This window comes from Necator americanus, chromosome X (genome assembly GCF_031761385.1).
Source record: "Necator americanus strain Aroian chromosome X, whole genome shotgun sequence".
Classification (NCBI taxonomy): domain Eukaryota; kingdom Metazoa; phylum Nematoda; class Chromadorea; order Rhabditida; family Ancylostomatidae; genus Necator; species Necator americanus.
The window spans coordinates 9,962,546-9,988,494 of record NC_087376.1 but is presented as its reverse complement, the minus strand read 5'-3'; the positions used below and the strand labels follow the sequence as shown (position 1 = coordinate 9,988,494).

The 25,949-nt window shown below is 43.9% G+C and overlaps 9 protein-coding genes across 12 annotated transcripts; 5 read left to right on the top strand and 4 right to left on the bottom strand.

Moving 5' to 3' along the window:
• Nucleotides 1-2,912: 2,912 nt before the first annotated feature.
• On the top strand, nucleotides 2,913-3,981 carry RB195_022104 (uncharacterized protein; the record flags this gene model as incomplete). 2 transcript variants are annotated; one of them, XM_064209121.1, is made up of 3 exons in its annotated part: nucleotides 2,913-3,433; nucleotides 3,490-3,852; nucleotides 3,906-3,981. In XM_064209121.1, the coding sequence occupies 3 exons, from the start codon at nucleotides 2,913-2,915 to the stop codon at nucleotides 3,979-3,981; spliced, it is 960 nt and encodes a 319-aa protein (XP_064065001.1). The 2 variants fall into 2 exon arrangements, with proteins under 2 accessions (XP_064065001.1, XP_064065002.1); XM_064209120.1 differs by lacking the exons at nucleotides 3,490-3,852; nucleotides 3,906-3,981 and having other exon boundaries at nucleotides 2,913-3,437.
• A 54-nt stretch (nucleotides 3,982-4,035) lies between these two features.
• RB195_022103 (uncharacterized protein) lies at nucleotides 4,036-4,371 on the top strand (the record flags this gene model as incomplete). Its single annotated transcript, XM_064209119.1, has 1 exon — nucleotides 4,036-4,371. One exon carries the CDS (start codon nucleotides 4,036-4,038, stop codon nucleotides 4,369-4,371), a length of 336 nt encoding a protein of 111 aa, XP_064065000.1.
• A 239-nt stretch (nucleotides 4,372-4,610) lies between these two features.
• On the top strand, nucleotides 4,611-5,561 carry RB195_022102 (uncharacterized protein; the record flags this gene model as incomplete). Its single annotated transcript, XM_064209118.1, has 1 exon — nucleotides 4,611-5,561. The coding sequence occupies one exon, from the start codon at nucleotides 4,611-4,613 to the stop codon at nucleotides 5,559-5,561; it is 951 nt and encodes a 316-aa protein (XP_064064999.1).
• A 115-nt stretch (nucleotides 5,562-5,676) lies between these two features.
• Nucleotides 5,677-19,875, bottom strand: RB195_022101 (uncharacterized protein; the record flags this gene model as incomplete). 2 transcript variants are annotated; one of them, XM_064209116.1, is made up of 15 exons in its annotated part: nucleotides 5,677-5,771; nucleotides 6,047-6,203; nucleotides 9,584-9,670; nucleotides 9,773-9,901; nucleotides 9,967-10,086; nucleotides 10,150-10,236; nucleotides 12,413-12,528; nucleotides 12,591-12,676; nucleotides 17,314-17,386; nucleotides 17,499-17,690; nucleotides 17,766-17,858; nucleotides 19,214-19,283; nucleotides 19,353-19,506; nucleotides 19,603-19,659; nucleotides 19,757-19,875. In XM_064209116.1, the coding sequence occupies 15 exons, from the start codon at nucleotides 19,873-19,875 to the stop codon at nucleotides 5,677-5,679; spliced, it is 1,635 nt and encodes a 544-aa protein (XP_064064997.1). The 2 variants fall into 2 exon arrangements, with proteins under 2 accessions (XP_064064997.1, XP_064064998.1); XM_064209117.1 differs by lacking the exon at nucleotides 5,677-5,771 and having other exon boundaries at nucleotides 6,039-6,203; nucleotides 17,499-17,670; nucleotides 17,728-17,858; ... (1 more) ...; nucleotides 19,472-19,506; nucleotides 19,757-19,809.
• A 1,212-nt stretch (nucleotides 19,876-21,087) lies between these two features.
• RB195_022100 (uncharacterized protein) lies at nucleotides 21,088-21,502 on the top strand (the record flags this gene model as incomplete). The annotated part of the gene is made up of 2 exons (XM_064209115.1): nucleotides 21,088-21,254; nucleotides 21,307-21,502. The coding sequence occupies 2 exons, from the start codon at nucleotides 21,088-21,090 to the stop codon at nucleotides 21,500-21,502; spliced, it is 363 nt and encodes a 120-aa protein (XP_064064995.1).
• RB195_022099 (uncharacterized protein) lies at nucleotides 21,221-21,502 on the top strand (the record flags this gene model as incomplete). Its single annotated transcript, XM_064209114.1, has 1 exon — nucleotides 21,221-21,502. One exon carries the CDS (start codon nucleotides 21,221-21,223, stop codon nucleotides 21,500-21,502), a length of 282 nt encoding a protein of 93 aa, XP_064064996.1.
• An 808-nt stretch (nucleotides 21,503-22,310) lies between these two features.
• On the bottom strand, nucleotides 22,311-22,664 carry RB195_022098 (uncharacterized protein; the record flags this gene model as incomplete). Its single annotated transcript, XM_064209113.1, has 1 exon — nucleotides 22,311-22,664. The coding sequence occupies one exon, from the start codon at nucleotides 22,662-22,664 to the stop codon at nucleotides 22,311-22,313; it is 354 nt and encodes a 117-aa protein (XP_064064994.1).
• Nucleotides 22,665-23,701: 1,037 nt separating this feature from the next.
• Nucleotides 23,702-24,553, bottom strand: RB195_022097 (uncharacterized protein; the record flags this gene model as incomplete). Its single annotated transcript, XM_064209112.1, has 1 exon — nucleotides 23,702-24,553. One exon carries the CDS (start codon nucleotides 24,551-24,553, stop codon nucleotides 23,702-23,704), a length of 852 nt encoding a protein of 283 aa, XP_064064993.1.
• Nucleotides 24,554-25,412: 859 nt separating this feature from the next.
• Nucleotides 25,413-25,826, bottom strand: RB195_022096 (uncharacterized protein; the record flags this gene model as incomplete). Of its 2 annotated transcripts, none has more annotated exons than XM_064209111.1 (1): nucleotides 25,413-25,826. In XM_064209111.1, one exon carries the CDS (start codon nucleotides 25,824-25,826, stop codon nucleotides 25,413-25,415), a length of 414 nt encoding a protein of 137 aa, XP_064064991.1. The 2 variants fall into 2 exon arrangements, with proteins under 2 accessions (XP_064064991.1, XP_064064992.1); XM_064209110.1 differs by having other exon boundaries at nucleotides 25,413-25,766.
• Between the last annotated feature and the right edge of the window lie 123 nt (nucleotides 25,827-25,949).

Genomic DNA, 25,949 nt, shown 5'->3' with positions numbered 1-25,949 from the left:
TTTGGTAAGCACTAGCGCCGATTCGAACCTGTTATCGATCGTGCAGACAACAGAACCTCTTACCGACAGTGCTACACTCACAAAGGGTGCTGGACAAGAGGTACCCGAGAACCGTCTGACCGCTCCTGTCCTCCCTTCGGCACCGCGCCCCTCCGCGTAATTACGGCTGCCGCTCCACCAGCTATACATCCTCCACGACTGCCTGAGATCACCTACACCACGCCTCCCTACTGCTCTCCAATCAACGTCGCGACGAGGCGGTGGATAATGCGAATTTTGAAGAGGGAGTGAAAAACGAATTGCCGAAGCGAATTCTGATGTACGAATATAGTAAACTAAGCGCATATTATTGGGAATAAAAGAGAAGTAGATCCCTCTATCCAATCTAACTTTACATAAGTAAAAATAATCTCCAAAAGATGCTCCAGAGAAAAGAATAACATGCATATATTTTCACACATCTCATAATTTAACACATTTCATGTCCTAAGTCTTCTATATAAACCAGCAGTGCATAGGTATGTGTTTGTCACGATGCCATTCAACGAATTCGTGTTCCACTTTCAACTGCAGCTGCTATAATAACAGCAACTATATACGCTTATTACTTTGAACACATTCTTTAAACTCCTTTCTACATTTTACCTTTTGAAAATTTTACATAAATATAATGTTTACGTAGAGCGCACGTCAAATATTTCAATACTTGCTTGTACGTTTTATACAGTAAAAATTTGTATGGTTCTTCAATTCTCTTTCAACAGCGTTTTATCGTTTCATTTCTATCTATTCTCCGCGTTAAATCAATGTGGCAGGTTAGGTGTATTAGTGGCGAACAGAGACCTTTGCATCTTTGAGATATGCCTCTAGGTACAGTGCATGTCTGCGAGGCATTATTCGCACCTCATTAGTCGCTGGATGCTAGTTTTACTCAGCTAGATATGCAAAAAGAATTTCCTTGCATTCCCAGAGATGGATGAGTGTTTTCCACCTAACAAGTCGAAACAGGATAATTTCATTTTCACTCGCATTTCTAAATGAAATATCACTTATACAAACCTATTTCATTCTTTCCTTCTCTAATTTTAACTTACAAGCACACTTTATGTAGACCTTCAAACAACATTTAATACCAGGTACTTTCCTTTTCGTTCGATTCTTAAAATGCATCATAAGAGCTGCAGGCGCGGCGAAAAAAAAATCGTCGTAAGAGCGGCAGACGCGGCGAAATGGGTGAGGAGGGTGGCGTGGGCGGGGTGTCTTGAAGACGTAGCACAATAGGAGCAATCAGGCAAGTGTAGCGATCATAACGGTATCAGGAGACGCGCGGTGCAATTAACGACGCTCAATAGCCTCCTGACTACGCGGCGGCACATCATACGGGTACCTCTTGACCGTTCCCCACTCGCAAATATATATATATACATGTATATATATGTGTGTATGTACACGCATTTACATATATATATATATATATATATATATATATATATATATATATATATATATATATACAGGTATATAGATACACCTGGGCGGGTGTGGCGCAGTCGGTTAGAGGTCCGTTGTAGCCACACGGTCGAGGGTTCAGATCCGCCCTAGTGCTCACCAAGCCCTTCATCCCTCCGGGGTCGATAAATTGGTATCAGACTTGTCTGGGAGGATAAAACACTGACTTGATCATCGGCTGGCCTCCGCAAGTCATTGTATAGGCCAACACGCGTTCCAAAACCTCAACGATTACGAATCCCAGTAAAACGCGTTGGCGCATCCCAAGTGGATTGATACGCCAGTGACTTTACTTTGACTTTATGGATACACCTACGTATATATACATATATATATATATATATATATATGTATATATATGTATATACATATATATATAAACATATATATATATATATATATATATATATATTCATATATATCATGATCATGATATATAATAAGGGGCTCATTCTGTCACGTGTGTGTGTGTGTGTGTGTGTGTGTGTGTGTGTGTGTGTGTGTGTGTGTGTGTGTGTGTGTGTGTGTGTGTGTGTCACGAAATTCAAAAAGGGGGGTGCGAAGGGACCAGCGGCGTCGAGTTGGTACCTCAACGCTAGAAAGCCATAAAATGGGGTGCGACGGGTCCACCGACGCCAGATACCTAAAGAAGCGGGTGCGACGGGTCCAATGTCGTCGAATTGGTGCACCAACACCAGATAGCTTTGAAATGAGGTGTGATGGGTCCCATGGCGTCGGATCGGTGCGCAATAACTTTGCGCAAATGTCAAGAAAGGTAAATTAGACGTTAAAACCGTTCCATATTCATGGCCATTGCACGTGTTGCATTGCACATCTATGAATCCTCCACGTATCTATTTCTTTGCACGTTTGCCTCAACTTGGTGCCATGCCTTCTTCAAAAAGTGGAAACACCCACACAAGCGGCTGTCTCACAACTTATCTTTATCAGTACGATGATTCTGTTTACGTCATTTTATGTTAAAGCATCATTCTTTGATGGCTGTTGGAAAAAACAAGAAGAAAACCCCTAGTTTTACAGAAAATGTCACTACCATTAATTTTTGATTAATTTTGGTCAATTGATCAGTGAAACGTGCAAAGAGAACCAAGCAAAAAAGTCTGAAGTCCGGCTTTAGCCGGACAATCAATTTGATATACATGTATATGTGACACAACACATATACATGTACATATATATACATATGTATATACATATATATATATATATATATATATATATATATATATATATATATATATATATATATATATATATATGTATACGAGCTCTATATCTTGCACTGTTATATAGCGAAATCTTCCCATACATTGCAAAAAGGTGCTGTCGTCCAGCACACCGCCAAAGCCCATAACCTGCAAGCTCAACTACCTGAAGGGAGCATGGAATCTTTGGCAACAGCCATTCGTTTAGCCACGCTGAACTGCCGAACATTATCGAGTGAACTCCAACAAGTCGCTCTATCCAAACTTCTGCGATATCTCTGTGTGCCTTCTGTTGCACTGCAGGAAACACGCATGAGAGATCGGCCCGTCATCCGCATCGAAAATTACACCACATACTGCGGCGATGCTGATGAGAACAAAGTAGGTGGCTGCGCGATAGCTGTGAGGAACGATTACAACAACCTGCTGAATGAATTTGGCTCAATGTCGTCTAGATGCGTCTTCGTACGACTGCGGGGTCGCAGAGGACGTGAACTTTGGATCGTAAGTGCTCACGCACCTACGCAAACCGCTGAGGACAACAGTAATGACGCCTTCCATGATGAACTCAATGCGCCGATGTCTAAAATATCAAGCCAGCAGGTGCCATTGTCGGAATCGACGCAAATGCGAAGATGGGACTCGAACAGCATTGCTAGGAAAATGGTACTATCCAGCGGAGCGCACGTCGGACAACGGTGACCGTCTGGTAGACTGCAAACAGACGGGCCTCATCATCGCTTCCACGTTTAAGAGGAATCATTGAGCTTCAGCTCGACTGCGTTCTGGCGAGGAACATTCCTCAGTCAGATATTCGAAAATCTAGAGCTGTTTGGAACGTCGCGTTCGACTCTGACCAACGTCCAGTTCTCCTCAGCTCCAAGATACGGTTCCACAAGAAAAACCGAGGAGTTCCTCTTCAACCGAAAATCGACATGGCAGGTCTGAAAGACGATGAATGCAGAACAAAATTCCGCCAACGTGTGTCTATTCGTGTTGGAGTGCGGACCAGGAAGAAGCTTAGCGATGCGGATTCCTTCACAAAGTGCTCCCGGTTCTACTGCCGCGGAAGAAGTTTGCCTTTGCATCTGCGGGAACAAAGTCCACGTAGAATTCTGTATGTGTCGCGCGCAGCTCTGGTGACTTCAACCAGGAAAAGCGTCTTTGAAGGAAGCTGCATCGTCAACTGCAACAAGATTCCGATAACGAGTGGACGTCAAGAGCGATGGAGTTTGAGAAGGCGTAGGAGGACAGGAACCCGCGGAAAGCCTATGCTCTACTAAAACAGTATATCGGCAAAATGAAAAGATGTTCTCCTGTCCTCAACACTGCCAATGGAGTAGCTGTCGGCGAAGCACCCCTTCCAATTTGGAGAGAACACTTCAAGACCTTGCTGGACCGGCTAGCACCGTCAGCTCCTGAACTCGGACACGTTCATAGACCGACGTATGCGGTTAACGAGGAGCCACCCACCGAGTCGGAGGTTGTAGTCTGCATTCAAAAAATGAAGAATGGAAAATCTGGTGGAGACGACGGGATTAGCGCAGAAATGCTAAAATATCTTCCTCCGTCTGGGATTCGTGAAATGACAAGGATCATCCGCTCAATATGGATAGACGAAAGGATACCTGATTAGTGGAGGCACACTATCATAATTCCCCTCCACAAGAAGTTATCCGTCACGGACCCCAGGGATTATCGAGGAATCTCTTTGCTGCGTGTTATGTACAAGGTATTGGAGCGCATTATCCTGGACCTACTCATTAAACATCGCGAAGAAACGCCCAACGAGCAAGCTAGCCTTCGTCCTGGCCGATCTACGATTGACTAGGTGTTAGGAGAGTGATCGAAATCTGGCAGCGGTATTCGAAGCCAATGCAACTAGCGTTTCTGGACTTTGAAGCCGCGTTCGACTCTCCTCACCGAGGCCGTCTTCCCAACGCGCTCCGCGCCAATGGACTACCAGAAAAGTTCGTTCGCTTGCTTGATGACATGAATCAACTAACAACTGCTGCAGTTCGAGCACCAGCCGGATCTACAACACTGTTTGAAGTGGTAACTGGAGTAAGACAAGGGGCGGTGGCAGGACCCTTCCTGTTCCATTTCGCCATCGACGACGTTATGCGAAGAACAGTCAAGCAGTGTCCTGCCGACATCGTCTTAGCACCATCAGGGTGCCCCTTGACTGACCTCGAGTATGCCGACGATGTTGTTATATTCGCAGAAAGCAGTACGAAACTTCAACACGCTGTCAACCTTGTATCGAAGCTGGCTGCAGCCTATCGACTACGTCTACGCCCTGATAAATGCAAGCAGATGTGGATCTCTTCGAGACCTCGAACGGGAATCAGAGTGAACGGACAACCGATAGAACTCGTCGATGAGTTCTGTTACCTAGGCTGTACGCTGAAGAACAATGGCAGCTACGAGAGAAGTGTTCAGCAAAGATGCGCTAAGGCCACTTCTGCATTTAACTCCTTAACGAAATGCTTGTGGTCGACCCCCATCACCAACGAAGTCTGGCTGCGAGTTTACCTATCCGCAATTCGCCCCATCATGATGTACGGATCGGAGACTTGGGCAGCACTATCAACGGTTATGGAGAGGCTTGACTGCGCGGAACGAAAGCTGCTTAGACGGCTACATGGCTACTTTTGGCCTAGGGTACGCCACAATGAAGATCTTTACGCAGAAATAGATGTGGTGTACCAGCGGATGACACGTGGAAGACATCAACATCTTGCACCACCATCGAAAGTGGCTAAAGTAAATCGTCTTCGCTTCTTTGGTCATATATTAAAGAGACCGGCAGATCGCCTTGTTTAACGAGTTCTGAGGAGTTTGCCGGGTTCAAGCTGGAAGAAGCCACCTGGCCGAAAACGGAAGTTCTGGACTGAGGTGGTGAAAGAGGACGTGAGAACACTCGGCGTGGATAAGCAGTTCAGGCGAGACGTAATGTTTCGCAGAATATGGAATAGCGAGGAATGGATTGATTCTGTGCAAGCTCTCGCAGAAGATCGAGAAGGTTGGGCAGAGCTGTGTTCAAGGAAGGCACACCTCGGCGAAGATGCAGGTAATCGCGTCAGGCGATGACATCAGCCCGTCGATTAAGTCAAGTAAGTCATTTTTTATATATATATATATATATATATATATATATATATATATATATATATATATATATATATATATATATATATATATATATATATATATATGTAGTATTGGTAGAATAGAACTTGCAAGTAGAATATTATATATATATATATATATTCTACTAACATGAGAAAAGCTCGAAGCAACTCACACACCAGTGCCAAAATAGCCTCCGATGACTACAAGATCTAGGGTGTCCCCAACCCCATCCAGATAATCCTTTTTCAACTTCAACCAATTGTGTGATCTTTTTGCAATTTCGTAAGTGGCATGTTCATCCAGAGTTTTCACCATTAGACCTTCGCAATTTCCCTGGAACAAAACTATAGAACACAGCAACAAATGAATAAATACGTACGCATCAGAAAGTAACTAGGAAAACTATTGAAAATAAGTGCAAAAGAAGAAACAAAAAGCTAAAAATTATATATATATATATATATATACCAGTCTGAATGTCCGGCTAAAGCCGGACTTCAGACTTTCGGTGGTTTTAGCTTCGCACCCCTTCACTGATCAATGAAAGTTAACAGTAGTAGTGTTTTCTGTAAAATTAGATTTTTTTAAACAACGCTTTAATTCTCTTCTTTATATTATGAATTAAGGCGAAAGATTACGGAGCTTTCCTTCTAAACGCGTCAATTCTACATTTGGAGAATATTCAACCATCAGCGATAAACACTCCTTCGATGCCAGATTAATGTAGATACTATTTGAAAACATTACTCGAATTATGGGTATTCCTCCTGATTTTCCCCAATAGTTATTATAGAATGATGCTTTAACATAAAATGACGTGAAGCACATCATCCTACTGATGAAGATAACGTTCCACGTCAGATCACGTAAACATCTTGCTACTATTTAAGCAGCTGTTTGCATGAGTGTTTCCATTTTCTGAGAACGGCATGCTACAAACTTGAGGCGAACAAAGAAGGAAATATGCACACGGAGCAGTCATGACGGTGAGGAGCAAAGCGCCCAAAGTGGTCACGGCTTTGAAACGGCTGCAACCATTTATCTTTTACGTCATGCACGCTGAGTTATTGCGCACCAATGACCGGGTCTACCGACGCCGGTGGATCCTTCGCATCCCATATTATGGATATCTGACGCCGGCGCACCAATGTGACACCGTTGGACCCGTCGCACCCCATTCTACTGGTATCTGGCGCCGGTGGACCCGTCGCACCCCCTTCCATAGGTATCCGGCGCCAGTGGACCCGTCGCTCCCCCTTCTATAGGTATCTGGCGCCGGTGGACCCGTCGTTCCCCCTTCTATAGGTATCTGGCGCCGGTGGACCCGTCGCACCCCCTTCTATAGGTATCTGGCGCCGCTGGACCCGTCGCACCCCATTCTATTGGTATCTGGCGCCGGTGGACCCGTCGCACCCCATTCTATTGGTATCCGGCGCCAGTGGACCCGTCGCTCCCCCTTCTATAGGTATCTGGCGCCGGTGGACCCGTCGTTCCCCCTTCTATAGGTATCTGGCGCCGGTGGACCCGTCGCACCCCCTTCTATAGGTATCTGGCGCCGGTGGACCCGTCGCACCCCCTTCTATAGGTATCTGGCGCCGCTGGACCCGTCGCACCCCATTCTATTGGTATCTGGCGCCGGTGGACCCGTCGCACCCCATTCTATTGGTATCCGGCGCCAGTGGACCCGTCGCTCCCCCTTCTATAGGTATCTGGCGCCGGTGGACCCGTCGCACCCCCTTCTATAGGTATCTGGCGCCGGTGGACCCGTCGTACCCCTTCTATAGGTATCTGGACCCGTCGCACCCCATTCTATTGGTATCTGGCGCCGGTGGACCCGTCGCACCCCCTTCTATAGGTATCTGGACCCGTCGCACCCCATTCTATTGGTATCCGGCGCCAGTGGACCCGTCGCTCCCCCTTCTATAGGTATCTGGCGCCGGTGGACCCGTCGCACCCCCTTCTATAGGTATCTGGCGCCGGTGGACCCGTCGTACCCCTTCTATAGGTATCTGGACCCGTCGCACCCCATTCTATTGGTATCTGGCGCCGGTGGACCCGTCGCACCCCCTTCTATAGGTATCTGGACCCGTCGCACCCCATTCTATTGGTATCTGGCGCCGGTGGACCCGTCGCACCCCATTCTATTGGTATCTGGCGCCGGTGGACCCGTCGCACCCCATTCTATTGGTATCTGGCGCCGGTGGACCCGTCGCACCCCCTTCTATAGGTACCTGGCGCCGGTGGACCCGTCGCACCCCCTTCTATAGGTATCTGGCGCCGGTGGACCCGCTGCACCTTCTTCTATACCTTTCTGACGCCGGTGGACCCGTCTCAGTCCATTTTGTAGCTATCTGACGCTTGGGCACCAAACCGACGCCGAATGGACCCGTCGCACCCCCTTTTTCGAATTTCGTGACACACAGACAAACAAACACACACACATACACACACACGAACTAAGTTCGTTATTATATATCATGATATATAAGTGTCACGAAAATGCCCCGTAATGAAAAACAAAATGTAATGCAAAACTCTGCACCGGTGATGTGCCGAATTATAGCCATGCAATTGATAGGCGAGCACTCTATTATTGGACCACTGCCTAGAGTTATGCGTCCATGTACCTTGACCTTGATAAGGCAAGTTTGTTTCTGTCGTATGTTAGCGAGGGTAAATAAACTTTTATGTGAATGTATACTTCCAAATACAAACTATCATGCTATATAATAACGGGCTTATTCTGTCATGTGTACGTCTGTGTATGTGTGTCTCAGTCAAGAAATTCCAAAAAGAGAAGGAGACGGATGCCATAGCGTCGATTTTATTGCGCTGGAGCTCCAACGCGATAAAATGGGGTGAGACGGGTCCTACGACGTCAAATTCGTGCCCCGGAGCCAGATAGCTGTAAAATGGGGTACGACGGATCCCACGGGTCGGAGTGGAGGGTCGGTACCAGGAAGCTTTAGAGTGGAGAGAGACGGGTTCCACTGCGTCGGATTGGTGTGCAGGAGCCCCAATGCGGTAGAATGGGTTTCTATGGTTCCTACGCATATCTATTTCCCACCATGTCTCCTTCGTGCTGCTATGATCATTTCTTCATAATGAAAAAACACACGTGCGAACAGATGCTTAAATACAATACGTAGTAGCCAACAGTTTACGCGATCTGACGTAGATCGTTATTTTTATCACCACGACAGTGACACTCACGTCATTTCATGTTTGCATGTCATTCTTTGCTAATAGCTGAGAACGGAGGGAACTCATATTTCGAATGCTTCCAAATTGTGGAGATTTGAGAGAAACATAGATATAAAATCAAGTCTGATTGTTCTCCAAATATAGAACTGACGCGTTTAGTGAAAAACTATAAAATCTTTCATGCTTAAATTTCCGGGTAAAAATACTGAAGAAAGCGTTGATGGGAGAAAACAACTCTAATTTTACAACAAAAAAAATGTCGCTACTGCAATTTCCTATTCATCGGTGAAGGCGAGCGAACCGAACACCGAAAAAAAAGCCGGAAGTCCGGCTTTATCCGGACGTTCAGGCTGATATATGTATGCTATATATGTATATATGTGTATATATATGTATACATATATGTATATATATATATTGTATATAATATATATAATGTGAACACCACAATTCATTGTTATGCAAACTACAGCTTAAGACGAGGGGGAGCTCAAGTAACGTAGAAATACCTTGATAGCTTCATCGAGAAATTCATTTATTTCGTCTACATCAGAAGAATCGAGATTTTTTGCGAAGGAAAATCGCCCCTCCACCTCCTAAAATACAGTGTCAAATGTTTTGTGGCTTCGTAGCATCACTAACAGCAGCAAACTTGTGCAGCTCTTATCGAATGAACATTTCAGAAATCCGACACTAACAATGAAATTTTTCCTCAAGATTTCACGTCTCCTCCGGAAAGATTTCTTCACTAGCGGCTCGTTGTTTAAGAATAGTATGTCGAACAAGAAGACGCAAACTTGTACTTTAATTTCAGAATCACCGGCGTTCTGAAAATCATTGTAGATGGCGTAGTATATCGACACTCGTAGATTATAAAGTAAAAACAACACACCTTGCGCTTTCTTGAAGTTAAGATTTGGAAAGGCAAAATCGACTTTGCATCTTGGTCCCAGGCTACAATTTCGGCGTCAACGATAAAAGACGACACATTAGAAAGTATACAATCTCGGATCTACAAAATTCACACTTCAAAGAAATCCCTACAGACATGTTGAAGCGATAAAGTTGCCTTTACTTTCTCAATTATATCTGGATACTTCGAAGTATTATCCTCTTGATTACGACTGTAGATATGAACAACACCAGAGTCTTCCATATGAATCTGAGCAATAAAAACGTCGTGATGATAAGTTACTGCTTGACTGCAGCAATCCACTAATGAGTACAACCTTGATTTGCGAGAAAATGTGAGAAAATCTTTTAATCAAAATGTGTTGTGCAGAAATAAGTATTTGCAGGGAGTGGAAGTATGTAATTATACAAAAATCTGGTACTTTTCGAAAGGATACTAATAATTCAAAATTTCATTGAAGAATTCACAGCGGTGATCGATGTTCAAGGGCTGAACCACTTGCCGAGTGTCATAAACATCAAACTAAAAACAAACTGAAATAACAGCAGGCCAGGACCATGAGAGATGAAATGGGAATAAAGGTGTTACGAATACCTTTACTCAGAGCAGCAAGAACAAGGAAATAAATTTTGAGTTTGGTCGGAACAGTTCAAAATAAACCGTAAAAGAAAACTTTGCTTGAAAAAGTATAGGCTCGAAGAACTGTACAAGTTCTAAGTTTTAGTACACATTATTCGAGTGGACACATTTTTTTGATTCAAGCAAACGGGAAGAGCAGTAGAGCTAGCTCTGCTGATACTAGAAACAACTTCGTCATTGTTCTTCACGAACCTCCGCATCAAAAAAGTTTCACTAGCGTGAAATGGATGCAATACTCTCAAAATAGATATCCAAGTTGACAATTCATCTCGATTAATACAGCTATGGCTTAAACTTTCACACCGTAGCTACTACTAAGTAAGAATAGGGATAAAAATAAAGTACCTGGCGTATCAACCTGCTTGCCTCTAGATGCCCAAACACGTTTAACTGTAATTCAGAATGACTGAGGTCTACGAACGCGTTTTTGCCTATAGAATTGCGGCGGGGGTCACCCGATGCATTCACTCACTGTGTTACCTTCCCAGACGTCTGGTACCAATATATAAACCCCGAAGAGATGAAAGGTTGGCATTAGAACGGTTTCGAACCATCGATGGTGCAGTCACAGCCGAACCTCCTGCAGACTGCGCTGCACCAGTTTCAAGTAAAAATAATAAATGATAAGTAGATAAACAAAACATGTATGAGTAACAACACGCTTCTGGACAATTTCTTACATTTACTGCTCCAAAGAGTTCTTTTTTTCAAACTTCAGACCTCAGGGAGGACTCATTTGGAGCTGTGGGCAAAAGTATGATATTTAATTCGCACCATCAATTCATTATTGTAGAATCAGAGAGCAATTACAGAAGGCCCTGTACATGTACCTTCTTGACATTTTGTCATACCTCATGTGCAGACGAGATGAAATGGTTGAACATGTTTATTAGTTATATAACGTTCTTTTCATAACATAATAATTGAATAATAATAACAATAATAATTCATAACATAACAACAACATAATTTTATATGAGGATATTATGCAGACAAACTCTAGTACCCCCAATTAGACCAATTTTTTCACGCGCGGTTAGAGTTTCCCTTCAAATTTTGTGTTTACACCTAATAATGAAAGTGAGTTCTCACTTTTAATGAAAATTTATTTCGAATAACATCAAGTCGGACAAGAACAAGCCTTATTCTCGGCTGCGTACCTATTCTCTTTATTGTACGCATGTAGGGAATGTGACGGAAAAGTTTGATTATGATAAATATGAAGGCAGAGGTGGCGGGTGTAGCACAGCCGACAAAAGGTTCTGCTGCGACTGCACTATCGACTATTCGAAACCGTCCTAGAGCCAAAGTTCTTCATCCTATCAATTAACTGACGCCAGAACTGTCCGAAAAAAAAAAATGAAAAAACACCTACTTGATAGATCGCCCAGTCCCCGTAAGTCATAGCATAAGCTACAGGGATTGGTCAGCACCGTATACTTTATTCTTCTCTTTATCTAGGCAGAAAAATAGCTTGGCTAGATCTCACATTCGAAGAGTTTTGATACAGTGTCAAATAAATATCGTATCCGTGAATAGCGCGACAAATGACAGTAACAGACAACGTTCCTTCAACAGAAAAGAAATGTACGTGTGGTAGAAGATGTGAGTATTGGATTCTCTAATACTCTATGTGCTTAAAAGAACTAACACAAATTCATCATGTATTTAGAAGTACCTGCTGAATTTACAAATAAAAATTACCATTTTCAAACAGTCATGATAAAATATGGAATGCATGCGTTTAAGGATGAGTGAAATGACGAATTAGTGCGAGTGTACAAACCTGTCCTCTCTCCCCGTCATATTTATATTCACTAGCAAATTCTGCCTCTCCAAATCTCTTCATTATTTCAGAAATACCTTTTGTAGGATGGGCGAGCATTGGCTTTAGTGGAACACCTGAAACCAGAAGAATCACAGAAAGTTGGCAATCTTAGTTGCATCTAAAGAAGCAGACCGACCTGGCGCCAATTTGCACTTCTCAATGATTTTCTCTATACCACAAGAAAGGGCGATAGGAATTATTTTACCATAGTTTGGACACTGGCTAAATCTGTATTAAATCGAAAAAGTATTTACAGCGGGGAAAATGTACATAGATAGGGTGGTGGAAAGGACCATTCAAATCTACTTAAAGACATCACCCCACGAATCTGGCGTGGTATGGATTTTTGTTGGAGTATACCTACATCGGGTCTAAGATTATGTATACAGGGGTGTTCATCGCTCCCTGCATCGCTGTAAACAATGCTGTTCCTTAAGACTTCCTCTACTGCAACGCGCCACGTTTGCGCCCCGTCGAAAATCCATTACGACGAGCAATTCATTTCATTCGAGAAATTGCAGCCGGAGCGAAAGGGTGGCGCGTTGCAGTAGAGGACGGCGTAAGAAACAGCGTTCGAGCCATCTGTTTACAGTGGTGCAGAGAGAGATGGGCGGAACCACTTCTGTATACATAATCTACGACCCAACATAGGTATACTCCAACGGAAATCCAGACCACGCCAGATCCGTGGAGTTATGCCTTTATGCGGCTGCGTTTGCAGTCGCATCGCGGCAGGCCGGATTGGAGGGTTGAAGACCTCCGTTTATTTAAGACACATCGTCTGCATTCGTTTTGGCTCAAATGAAGGTATCTGGGACATGAATAGTGAGTAAAGAGGTCACGACCACTTCTGCTAGTATTACATAGCACAGCTTCACTATCTTGTTGTTTCTAAGAGTACTTTCTCTACTGCGAGCATAGATGTGTACTCGATACCTACTAACGTTTCTTCTAACGTTTTGCACGCAACATAGTAGGGCACGGTAGTTTGGGAGGAGCTTCAGTGCACAGTCCACTAATCTACTCTAAAAACAATGTCATCTACTGAGGCCTTTCTTTGCTACATCGAAGAATTGTTTGCTCGCATTCATCCATTCAATCTCGCTCTTAATAAAACCGTTTTTTTTTTGCCTTTTTTGTGTCTTTTCAAAAATATGTGGACTTGAATTGTGCGCTAAGATAACATCTGAAAGATAGAGGCTGAATACTCATCCATATTATTCTTCTATTTACAAACAAGTTTCTTACAGTCTATAATGTCTTAAGCTTCTAAAAGAAATTGAACGGAAGAAATGTCAAACGCTAACGCTATAAGGCTCGAAAGTCTCTGAGAGAAACACTTCAAGTAGCCATCAGATTGTATCTGGAAAGTACTATGAAAACTGATAAACTAACAAATTACTATTACAGTTTCGACACCGGTTGATCCGTACGATTTGTGAAGATTCGCAAAAACAGTCATGAGAATTTAGATTCATGAAAAGAGGAGGCAAAAATGAAGGTCCCAAGAGATTTTCGAACTTCTTCCTGGAGACCTGGGCAGAAATGCACCCAAAAGCTCTTTGGAATAAAAACTCTTTAGTATCCACGAAAACAGTAAGTCCAGTTGATTTTAAGCAACGGTATCATTCTTTCAACGTGTCCAGTGACCACAAATATAGGCAAGGTTATATTGACTCATATGTTGTACCAAAGTTTAATACGAGGTCGCATCATCGCCTTCTTCGAGGAAGATTTTCTTCCACACGAAGAGGAGAAAAAGTCGCGAAGGTCACTAAGGGAACTCCCAGAACTATCATCGACTGGGAGCTCTTCGCTTCGCTTGTCGGCTTTTTGGAAGATAGCGTCATGGACAACATCGACGACGAATATGAACGGCTTGTAGAACATCTTCACAACTATACGAGGAAAGCGAAAAACTTCAAAACCACCAAGAGACGCCTATCTCCGAAAACTCTAGAGCTGATACGTCAGTGTGGAGCTGCGCGAGCTGCAGACAACCAAGAACTCATGTCCGAGCTCGCAACGCTTTGCAGAGAGGCGATACTCGCAACGCTTTGCAGAGAGGCGATAAAGCAAGACGTCAAAGAGAGAAGAGCAGAAGTGTTGGCTGAAGCTGCAGAGGCGTGACAGAGCATTCGCTACGTCGGAACTTCGCCAATCGTAAAACAACAATGACTGCTCTCCGGACCCCAGATGGAACAACAACAGCATCGAGAAGGGGATGGAAAAGCCCATTCACGACTTCTACTCAGATCTCTTCGACAGTCACGTCCACTTGCCTCCTCACCACATGAGGGAAGATGGACATGTCGTTTCAAAGGTCCTCCCTTCCGAAGTCCGACATGCCATCATGTCGGCGAAGAATCGTACTTCATCCAGTCTCGACAGAATCAAGCCTGAACATATGAAATACCTACCGCCAGTCCTCATCAACACACTGGCGAGGCTCTTCTCTTCACTCCTTATCTGTCGGAATGCAAGGTTCTTAAGCAATGGAAAACCAGCAAGACCGTGTTGTAGTATAAGAAGGGAGACTCACATGGCATCGACAATTATCACCCAATCTGCTTGCTGTCTGCCATCTACAAGCCCTTTACAAGAGTAATCCTTAACAGGATAGAAAGAACATTAGATTAAGGACAATCATGCGAACAAGCAGGGTTTCGAAAAGGGTTCAGCACGATTGACCACATACACGCGGTTTCAAAACTCGAGGATTGGAATGGGATAACATGGGAGTGAAAGTTGACGGTCGGCATTTACATCATTTTCGATGACATCGTTCTTATCACATCAAGCATCAATCAGGCGGAACGGATCCTGGCCGAATTTGATGAGACGTGTAAAAAGATTGGTCTTCAGCTGAACGTAGACATAACGATGTTTATGAGGAACGGATAGGTTTCTGATGCCCCATTCATGCTCAACGGAACGAACATATCCGAGTGCTCCAGCTATGTATATCCAGGTCGGGAAATCAACATGATGAACGATCTGACCTCCGAGCTGGGCAGAAGGAAACGAGCGGCTTGGGGAGCATTCAAGAGATTCGAGGATGTAGTGAAGAAGATCAGGAACACCCGGCTCCGTGCTCACCTCTTCAACACCATCGTACTTCCTGCTTTTTTCAATTTTTTTCCTCAAAACTTTAGGCATAGATGAGAGATTTCATGATTTTCTTCCCAAACGCGTCAGTATTATATTTGGAGAGCAATAAAACTTAACTTAACATCTATGTTTCTCTGAAATCTCCACAATTTGGAAAGATTATTCGAAGTATGAGTTTCCTCCGCTCTCAACTATTTGCACAGAATGATGTGCTAACATAAAATGACGTGAGCATCATCATCGTAATGATGAGGACAAAACTACATATACGTCACTAGTACATGTAATTTTATCCTCTAGTGGCTAGTATTGTACCCAAGCAGCCATTTGTATGCGGTTCCACTTCTTGAAGAAAAGATGTTAGCAGCATCAGGGAAATATGCTTGGAAATAGATACGCAAGTGAGCCATAGAAGCCCATTCTACCGTTGGCTCTCCCGTGCACCAATCCGACGCAGTGGGACCCGTCACGTCCCACTCCATGACTTTCTGGCACCGGCGCACCATCCCGACGCTGAGGGACCCGTCCCTTCCAATATAACCGCGTTGGCGCTCCCGCGCAAAAAATACGACGCTTTGGTACCCGTCTCCCTCTCTTTTTGGAATTTCATGACTGAGACACACAAACGCACACACGGGACAGAATAAGCTCGTTACTATATAGCATGATAGTTTGCAAATTTGGAAGTGTACATCCACATAGAAGTTCATTTACTTTCACTAACGTATGACAGAAACTAACTTGACCTATCAAGTCCAACATACATAAAAACGTATGTCTGGACAATAGAGGAAAGGTAGAGTGCTCGCCTATAAGGTGCATTGCAGTGGTTCGGCACCCCACCGGTGCATATTTTGCATTATCATTATGTATCATTATGGAGTATTTTCGTGACACACAAAGAAACACACGCATACACACGGACTAAGCGCGTTACTATATAACATGATACATATAATATAATATGATATATACATTATATATGCATATACGCATATATGTGTATATATAGGATGTGTATATGTATATGTATATATATATACATATATATATATATATATATATATATATATATATATATATATATATATATATATATATATATATATATATATATATATATATATATATATATATATATATATATATATAGGAGGACAGGACTCATTCAGGTTTTTGGGTTTTGCCGGACTGAACAAAACTCTGGACTCTGGCACATGTCAGAACAGTACGATGTATATAACAGCACCAAGGCTTAATAGAATCAATAGACTGTACCGGCCGGAAGTATAATACAAGGATAGCAGAGATTAAAGTAGCGTAGATTCGAAGAGAACAGACTGGTGTCTCATCGGTGGAAATTTCAGAAGTAGTGGAAGGTAGATTCTCTTCATTGCTTTGATAGAGCTTGGGAATCCTCTAACACCGGGCAAATTCAGAACGAATGCTCTCAACTACAAGTTCTCATGTAAGGTGCCGATACAGCAGAACTAGCAGCGAGCCTGCCTGCAGCGATGTGACTCAAAATTCGAGAGGGGCGCTCAACCGTGCCCTTATTTCTGGAAACTCTATCTTCCCTTTTTCTCCTCGCAACTTCAGCTTATGTGTCATAGATCCTCTAAAACTAAGGCCTAGGTTTTAGGGCCTCGACTGATTTCATTATCTATTTGCAGAAGTAAGGGCGCAATTGAGTACCGCTCCCTTCCCAACTACACTTTTCCCTTCACTTCTTCAAAAATAAACCTCACCAATAAGTTGTCTTCAACAGAAGCACGTGCTTATTTTTCAGATCTTCCAGCAGAGGCGATGTAAGCTCCAGACCTTCAAAGAAAAAAAAACATTTGGCAGACTGAATTCATCTTCTAATTAAAAGGAGAAAACCACGCACATCGAAAGTACAAACAGTGTGCAAGAAAGAAATGGAAGAAATAACCTCTGTCCTTAACGTGGCATGCCGTGAATGCGTTTGCGAGAGCGACTAAAACACTTTGTTCGGCAAGGCCAATGCGAAGTTTTCCCTCAAGAGAGCGAACAAGGAACTTCGTCTCTGCTCCTTGGCATGCCACTATGAGGCCTTTGATTAGTTCCACTTTTTTGTTCACTGACTGGAAACATCGCTCATCCCCTTGAAAAACTAAGGAACTAAGAAATCTGAATTATACCGCAGATCCCGTAAGCTTGGAAATATCTGTTAGCTTACTGAAGACCGATTGCACAGTGTGCGCCTTGGGAGTAAATCCGAAAGCTTTGCATAGCGACGTTTGACTCTGACGGGATTGTTGAGCGATTATACCTTGAATGAGAAGAGTGGTTCTACGAAGAAGACGCTTGCCAGCCCAACTAGTACAAGTTTAAGTGATATAGCAAGAAAAATAAAAAGAAAGAAAGCGTTATATTCCAGGAAGGCAGGGCACTGACGTCTGCCTTCTATTGCATGCCCCTCAAAGGAGTCCTTGTATCAGAAAGTGATTATAAGGATCTAGCGCCTTTGATTTCCTCAAAACTAATGTTTTGAAATTCCTCATTTAGAGCCATTCATTATTAGAAATCTATGAACGAGTTTCAAGTGAAGAATTTCACAAACAGAACCAAATCCGAAAAACGAAAGAGAAGGAATCTGCATGATATAATGAGATAGACAAGTGACCACACCCCTTTATTGCCAATTTCAAGTCATCGTACATGACTTTCATGCACATTATGTCTGAAAAGTGAAATCAACAGGCCAGAAAAGGGAAATAAAAAGTCCCGAAAAAAATGGATTTGCTATTTTGAGAACTCCAGATCATACACTGCTCTCACGACTTTATGAGAAAAGAAAACGAAAAGATGAGAGAAAACGTGCACTACCACGTGTTTACACTCATGGTTGATTGTATCAGCAGAACAGAGGAAGTAAATACATACTAGATCTAGCCAATAAACACCTGAATGTGAGCTAGCACTCGACGAAACCAGAATTTCTAGTGTGTGTTAAATACAAACACAAAAATAAGCTAGTTTATTCTATGAAAAGAGAAACGAAGAAAAGAACTCCTGTAGAACTTGCCAAACAAGGTTCTTTTTTTTTGTGGAGGGATGCATATAGACAAGAAATACCTTCTTTGCGAGACGTGGAGCATTTTTGTACGGGGATACATAGAAAGCGTTAGTCTCAAAATGTGACACATGAAACTTAGAAAATACAGTCGCACTCGAAGTCCGCTAGTGCGACTATTTATGGTGTTGTTGTACATTACCAGACACCTTTCACAGCTCGGCAATTTTTCTTAAGAAAGAAGATATTAACTTATTACTTCAACGAATTTTTGCATGCAGCAAGAAACACCCTCTAACTGCCCATCCTCGATCGCAGATGACTCCGTCAAAACATTGCTTCCCTCACAAGAAAAACAAGTTAGCAAAATTTTGTTTCTATACACTTTACACTACCTCATTTTACACAATTATCATGAAGGGAGATTTCTTCTTCCTCTTCATTGCCGCACTAGTTTATTGCAAATTCTGTATCTTGCGACATCTTCCAACATCACCATTCATCTACTTTGTTCTTCTCTCGAGGAGAGCGGGATGGATGCAATTCAGATGAATGTGGCCCCTTCACCAACTAGTACCGGCTCCGAACATCACATGTTTCTCGCAACTCACCCAAATCTCCCTTTCTCTGCAACTCTTCCTTTATCTTCTCAACAGTTCTTCCAGTGGCTTGAGCAACTGCCTCAACTCATACGTATTAGGAAATGTTCGAATATAATGTATAAAGAGTAACGAACAACTCCAAAAAAACCTTAATAATTGTGTGGTCTGCAACACCAAGTTCCGAACCCTCATATGCAGGTCCTAATTGATTAACACATAAGTAGACACAGGCCAGCAAGTCATCCGGCGAATATTCAATAACCTTACTGTAGAAATCGGCAAGCACCTCGATAATCTTCGACCTTAGAAAGAATATAAAAGATGAGAGTCAAGCAATGCATTGCAGACGCATATACGAATAGCACCAAACCAAGAAAATTATCGAAAAGTCGACGAACCTTCTCTTCTCCTCTTCAATCTTTGAAAACACTTTGGTTAACTCGAGGTACGGAACTCTGAAATTAGTCAACTACGTCTAAGGGTTTCTGCTGTGGATTACCTGAACTTCGCAACTTCTTGCTAAACTTATATGAGTGAATGTCAAAAACGAACTTAGAGCCATAACCCCACTCCACTTTTCCAACATTTTCCTTCGCTGGAAGCATAGTCAGAGAGGGAGAAATATAGAAGCGAAACTGCCGCAAAGACTGGAGTGCCGGCATCTGTACCATTCGCCGGCGGTCGCGGCGCGGCACACCTGGTTGGGCCAAGCGATAGTAATGCTAGAGCGCGCAATTGCCACATAGCTAAATGAGCAATCCACTACGACTGTTCGAGTGGACTAAGCAAGAGAATAGTGCGAATGTTTTATAAGTGATGTAGGTAATGCGCTCTATTGCAAGTTGATCGGCACTGTAATATTCCCTTTAGGGGTGGAGCTCTCTATCACGAGTCGTAAGAGCCAACGCTTGCAGCACACTAGGACCCTAGTTACCGGGCGCCTGTGGACCACAGACGGATTAAGGACGCATGGGACAACGAAACCAAGGACCGCCAGCCCGAGCCTCTCGAGGATGCTCCCGATGGGAGCGAAGCCCAGATCAAGCGTAAAGTGTCGTTGGGGGAGAGGGCGCTCGCTGGCGCCCTTATTTCTCGAAGCTCTAACTAACTTCTTTCTCTTAGTAACTTAAGTTTACATGTTATAAATCCTCTAAGACCAGTGCTTACGCCTTAGGGCTCCGACTGATTTGATTGTTTACTTCGAGAATTAAGCCACTGAGTGGTCCCCAACGACACTTTACTCCAGATCAGCTACCAGAGGTAAGGTTTCTCCTGGCGTGGGTTGACAGCTGCTTCCACTGGGCGACGCTTACTGGTAGCAGTGAGTGTGTAGTTATGTAGTCGTTTTTATTTTGTTTTCTTCTGTTCGGTCGTCCGCATGCGGACGGTCAACGGGGAACGAGAGTGATAGTGGTATATTTTGTATTTGTTTCTATTTTCTTTGTTTGCGAAAACGGGAAAAATCAAAAAAAAAAAAAAAAAGAGAAAGGAAAAAAATACACAAAAAAAGTTAGAAAGTTAAAAAAAGAAAAGATATAAAACGCATTCTAGCTACAGCGCGAGGATATTTTGGTACAAAGACGGTAAGTGCAGACGAGCTCCGGCGCAGTTGATGTTGTATGTGTTGAGTTATTGTGGTATTGTGCTGATGTTGTGGTTTAGGGAGCCCAAGTAGTGTGGTAGGGCAGCTAGGCTGCTTAGCGCGTTTTATTCAATGATGCGGTTGCTAGTTGATGAGTTGTGATGCACCGAGGTAAGCGGCGCCTGAGTTGTGAATCGTGAGACACCGAAGTTAAGGTTAGTAGTCAAGGAGCGCGCGTAATGGTCCGGACCCGTTGTTTTAGCCTGGGGGCGAGGTCATTACCGAGGAGCGCGACGCTCCAATGAAGGTGGATCTCCTCATCACTTACTTGAACGGGGCAGCGCGTGAGAAAGTAGAAGAGTTGAATCAGCAGGAGTGGTGCGACTTCAACGCAACTGTGGCGCGTCTGAAGCAAGTATTTGAAGACCCGCAACATGGCTACTTGGCGAGGCAGGCGCTGTCTGACCGGTCAGGACCCAAGTAGTCAGAAGAAACGGGTCGTTGAGAAATTCGTGACCAGGTTGTTTCCCGACGTCCGCTACTACGTGAAGTTAGACATCCCCTTAATGTTCGAGCAGGCAGTAGCGATGGTTGAGCAACTGTTAGCAAAGGCTACAGCTGACCTCTTGATCAATCCAGTGGGCGCCGCACGCACCATTGAGGTGAATGCGGTGGCAGCTGAACCGTGCCCCGCGCGCCCAGTCCCTAAAGCCTAGATTCGTTGGCTGACCGAGCACCATCTTTCCTAGGTGATAACCGTGGCATGGCTGCGACAGCGTACTCCTGTGTTCGAGAGGTTCAGTGGTTCTTGAAGATTTATTCTCAGAATTCCATCGAATGGCAAATGCGCTATGACTCGTCTTCAAATACTGTCACAAATCAATAGCTTATCGGATTAGGACATCACAAAATGTTTTAGTTCTCAAGAATAAACAACGGACATCTATTCACTAACCTAACATTTGCATACAAAGAAAGGGAACAAACGAAAAGGTTGCGAGATACCGCGACACTGCCGCGCTCAACAAAGGAACTACGCGAAACAAAGAACTATGGAACTGTCGAAGATCTTTCGGAACTAACTGTTACCGTATGCTGCTGTTGATCATTCACCCAGCCGCGATTGACGCGGTCCTCGACTCGCTCGGCATCTTTCTCGAGTGGCCATCTGTCCATCGATCGTTAGCGACGGCGATTCGAGTCAGACACATGAATACAACCAGAGAATCAAACTAACGGAGAAACTGACGAATATTGACGAGGGTTGAACGCAGGTGACAGGCGACTGAATACTGTCAGCATCGGCAACTGGAAGGCGTTTGAATATAGTAGTTCTGACGACAGCACGAGGAATGAAGGACGACGAACGACAGCGGAAAAGGGAGAGGGAGGGAGGGGGGACGAAGAGAAGTGCAGTGGTTGAGTCAACCAGGACACCTCTCCTGCGGGGCGGCGATGAGATTTTAAATTTTGCGCCGCTTGTAGGAGGAAGACGCAGATGGTTTGTTCGAGCACAGAAGCACATTATGAGTAGCAGCGCAGAATGTGCACGAGATTCCAGAGTTTTCCACGTGATGAGGTTGAAGGCATCTGTTGCACAGTTGCAGGTTGGACGTGAGGCGGGATCCGGATATCTGCAGCATCGTCCAGTCTGGTGGTTATCCTTGCTATCTTCGAAAGAGCAGAAGACACAACTCGACTTCGGTTTCGTTCTTTCCAGTAGCAGATCCATTTTTTTTTGTTGACATCGTCAGCTTGGCGGTTGAGTATGTTGACAATCGCGTCGAAATTCACGACGAAAACGTGCAGCTGCTCCTTGAGTTCTTTGATGGCTTCCGAAAGGGGTTCAATATGAATGGCGTAGTCGACTTCATCCATTGTCAGCGAAGTAGGCAGCTACGGGAAGGCTGTAGTACTGTGCGAGAAGCGGGGTTAGACGTTAAGATCGAAATGTAGATAAAATGGCAGAAGCGGCTATGTTGTGCTACGGGAGGCGTGCGACAGCAACTTTCTTTTTTTACAGCATGATGTGTATACAGAAACTGAGGAAACTGCTGCAGAACTTGAAGATAAGAAGTAGGACTGCAGTGACGCCTATGAGAATGATCTGCAGGAGTTGCCGAGCGATCCGGAAAAGGACTATGATTATTGTTGGTCCAAGGAAATACGTTGCTGCAGCTAGAGTTGTTGTTGTGCAAAAGATCGCAAGCGATATTTTCAATGGTCTCTGATCGTCATTAGAATTGGCCTGAGGTCGGGTAAATCCCAGTCCTAGAACCATCCCAGCGACGAATGCCAGGGTTTCTGGTGTGAGTTGAGAATTTTATCGTCATGAACGTGTGGCAGGTAGGCAAGTGTGCCATGGAGAGGAATTTTTATCAAGTGGTCGTTGCAGGTTCTGTCTTACGACTGCTTGTTGGTAGTCTAAAGTGATCAGCGAAAGCTTCGCGTTCGTGTTGCATTCCACAGAGAAGCTATGGTCGTCGCATTGAATTATGACCCAAGCGGGAATCTCTGTAGAACATGACGCAATCAGGGTAGCTCCTTCTTGGCAGTTGTAACAGCCCGTCAAGTTTGTCAAGTTGATGTTGCAGTCTTGCTGGACAATGAACTGAGCGCTGTCGCGCATATATTTCGACTCTATAGCGACTGTCATTTCTTCTCTCCTGGACAATGCCGTTATCGCTCAATTTTTGCTTACAACCTCTACAAATGGACTTGACACAGGCAAAATACTGGTTATGTCAGTTTTGATGCTGCTTGTTGAGTCAGATGGGCAATTGCATCTTGTTGGGTGTGCCTACACGTCACAATCGCTGATCATCTTATTTCTGCATTTTGAAAACTGTTTCAGCGCCTCTTCCCTTGTGGAGCATTCGGTCGGTAAAACAAAATTGTGTGGAACGATTAAGATTTCATTTTTTGTGATTGCAAAGGTGCTTTTCAATAGAGCGCATGATGGTTTCATGAACGATATTACCGTTATTGAGGTGTCGCCTGTTTTTGTCATATGTGGTAGTAAGACGAGTGTTTTGTGGGTATTTTTGTTGTAAAGTGCTTACTTTCGATCGTATTGACGGTTTCCATTCCATACATTTCGCGACTTCATACACAACACTGTCCTTTGGCACGTGTGCGACGCGATAGAACGAACATGCTGGGAGAAGTAAGAGGCATCCACGTAGGAGTCCGCCGTATGATGGCTCACAACCGGAATAACCGGGGTATTGCGAGGCGTTCGCCAGCTCAGCTATTTCGCTGCTTGAAGTATTGCGAGTACATGAACCCATTTGAGCACGCCGGGTTGCACTGAAAACCGTGTAGTCTGTGTCTCTGGTGTAAAACAACGTACGGTTAGAACAGCGAAACTCTACCGGTAGCCTTTCTACGGATATGGAGCCTATTGTATCGTTAGCATGCATGTTGATGGATGTCATGTGATTAACCTGGTTAAACAGAATTTCCTGGTAAAATTCAAAAGCGCATTTGTTATGTGACGTACAAATGAGTTCTACGTTGCGTCTGGTGTATCCATGTTGGTGAGTTCTCGCTTGTTCACGCGGAAGCATTAGACAAAGCAAAACAATAATGAGAGCGATTGCACTTGCGCGGCCGAGCGGTTGCGGCGTAAATGTTTTTAATTGTATGATACTGCTACTGCGCTCGCGAACAACGTGGTCGTCGGCGAAGATCGATCCGTCACTGTCTGATGGAGAGGCAACTGCACTAGCCATTTTGTCATGGCGTGTGCCAGCATGATTTGTCATCTTGGCCGTTTTTATCAGAAGCGCCGGTATACAAATGATCAAGTAGCTGAGGAAAGCAACAGATACGATAGCTCCCGTTGGCCAGCAATGAGGGTTGCCAATGAGGTGTTTTGACAGAATTTTGAGAAACGTCACATACGTGAAGCAAAGGGCAGGTCATGCGAATTTGTATGTTTTCAGTTCTGATAGAGTACCTCATTGTCACATCTATACTGTTGTTTGTTGTTGTGAAGGGCAATTGCAAACGGAGATTTTGTGATTCATTCTCAAAATATCTGCATGAAGAACGTATGCATAACTCGAATTTGGATGCCGGAGGTTTGACGTTTACAATTCCATTGGCGCAATTGATTGCGGCATTTGCCCTTACTGCACATCCCATAGTTATAATCATTGTCAACGCCACAAAATTAGAAAGTCCGTTTGATCCATGGACCTTCGTTACATGTACCTCGTTGTGTTCTTCCGATAATTTTTAATGGTTTTCATTGCCTTCAATTTAGCAGCACGCATCGATTTAGCACACCTGAGGATCTCCTTCACTCGATTGGGGTAAATCAGGGGCTGAGTTTGAAGTATGATCTTCCGATATTTCTCTTGAACCTCCTGTGCAAATGTCTAGCGGATATATTTTGTTAAGAGGTCTATGCCAGATGTGCTTGTTAGGCATTAACAACTTCGCCGATCTTATAAGGCTATCGTTGCTTTTAACGAGCTCCACTATTTTTCCATAACACCAGTTTCCGCGCGGCAAGTTTTCTTGTTCCACTAAGACGATCTCATTGAGTTACGGCTCTCTATGCTTCACGTGGCGAGGCTGCTTTTGGATGATGCTTTAAATTTCGCGCAGCGCTGTAAGTTAGTCTACGTGCCACTTTTCCCAGAACTTTTCAGTTATAATCTCTACGTGATCTAGCGCTTGTTTTGCCTGTGAGATAGTCTGTATGAGTGTTGGGTCATATGATGGATCTTCGAATTCTTCACTGCTCGTTGGTGCTAAGCAGTATCTTAGGTGTGTTTGAAGAAAGTCAATAGGTCTGAGGGGAATGTCGTCTACACTGGATGATAGTGCTGTAAGAGGCCTTGTGTTTACTATGGCTTCAATTTGAGTCACAAGTGTGTGCAGTTCAAGAAGTGTTAGTTTCCTTCTTCCAGCCGGTTTAGCGATTGCCCGCTTGACTGCGCCTACAAGACGCTCCCACGCTCCACCCATCCAGGGCACACCTAGCGGGTTGAAGACCCATTGTATTCCTCTGCTAGTGCTGTACGACATCACAGAAACTTTTTCGTTTTTCTCGTCATGTTGGAAGAGTGTTTCAATGACGCGGTGGCCAAGTTTGAAAATTGTGCCGCAGCCTCATCTAATGATTTTTGGGACTCCTCTCCTAGAGATGAA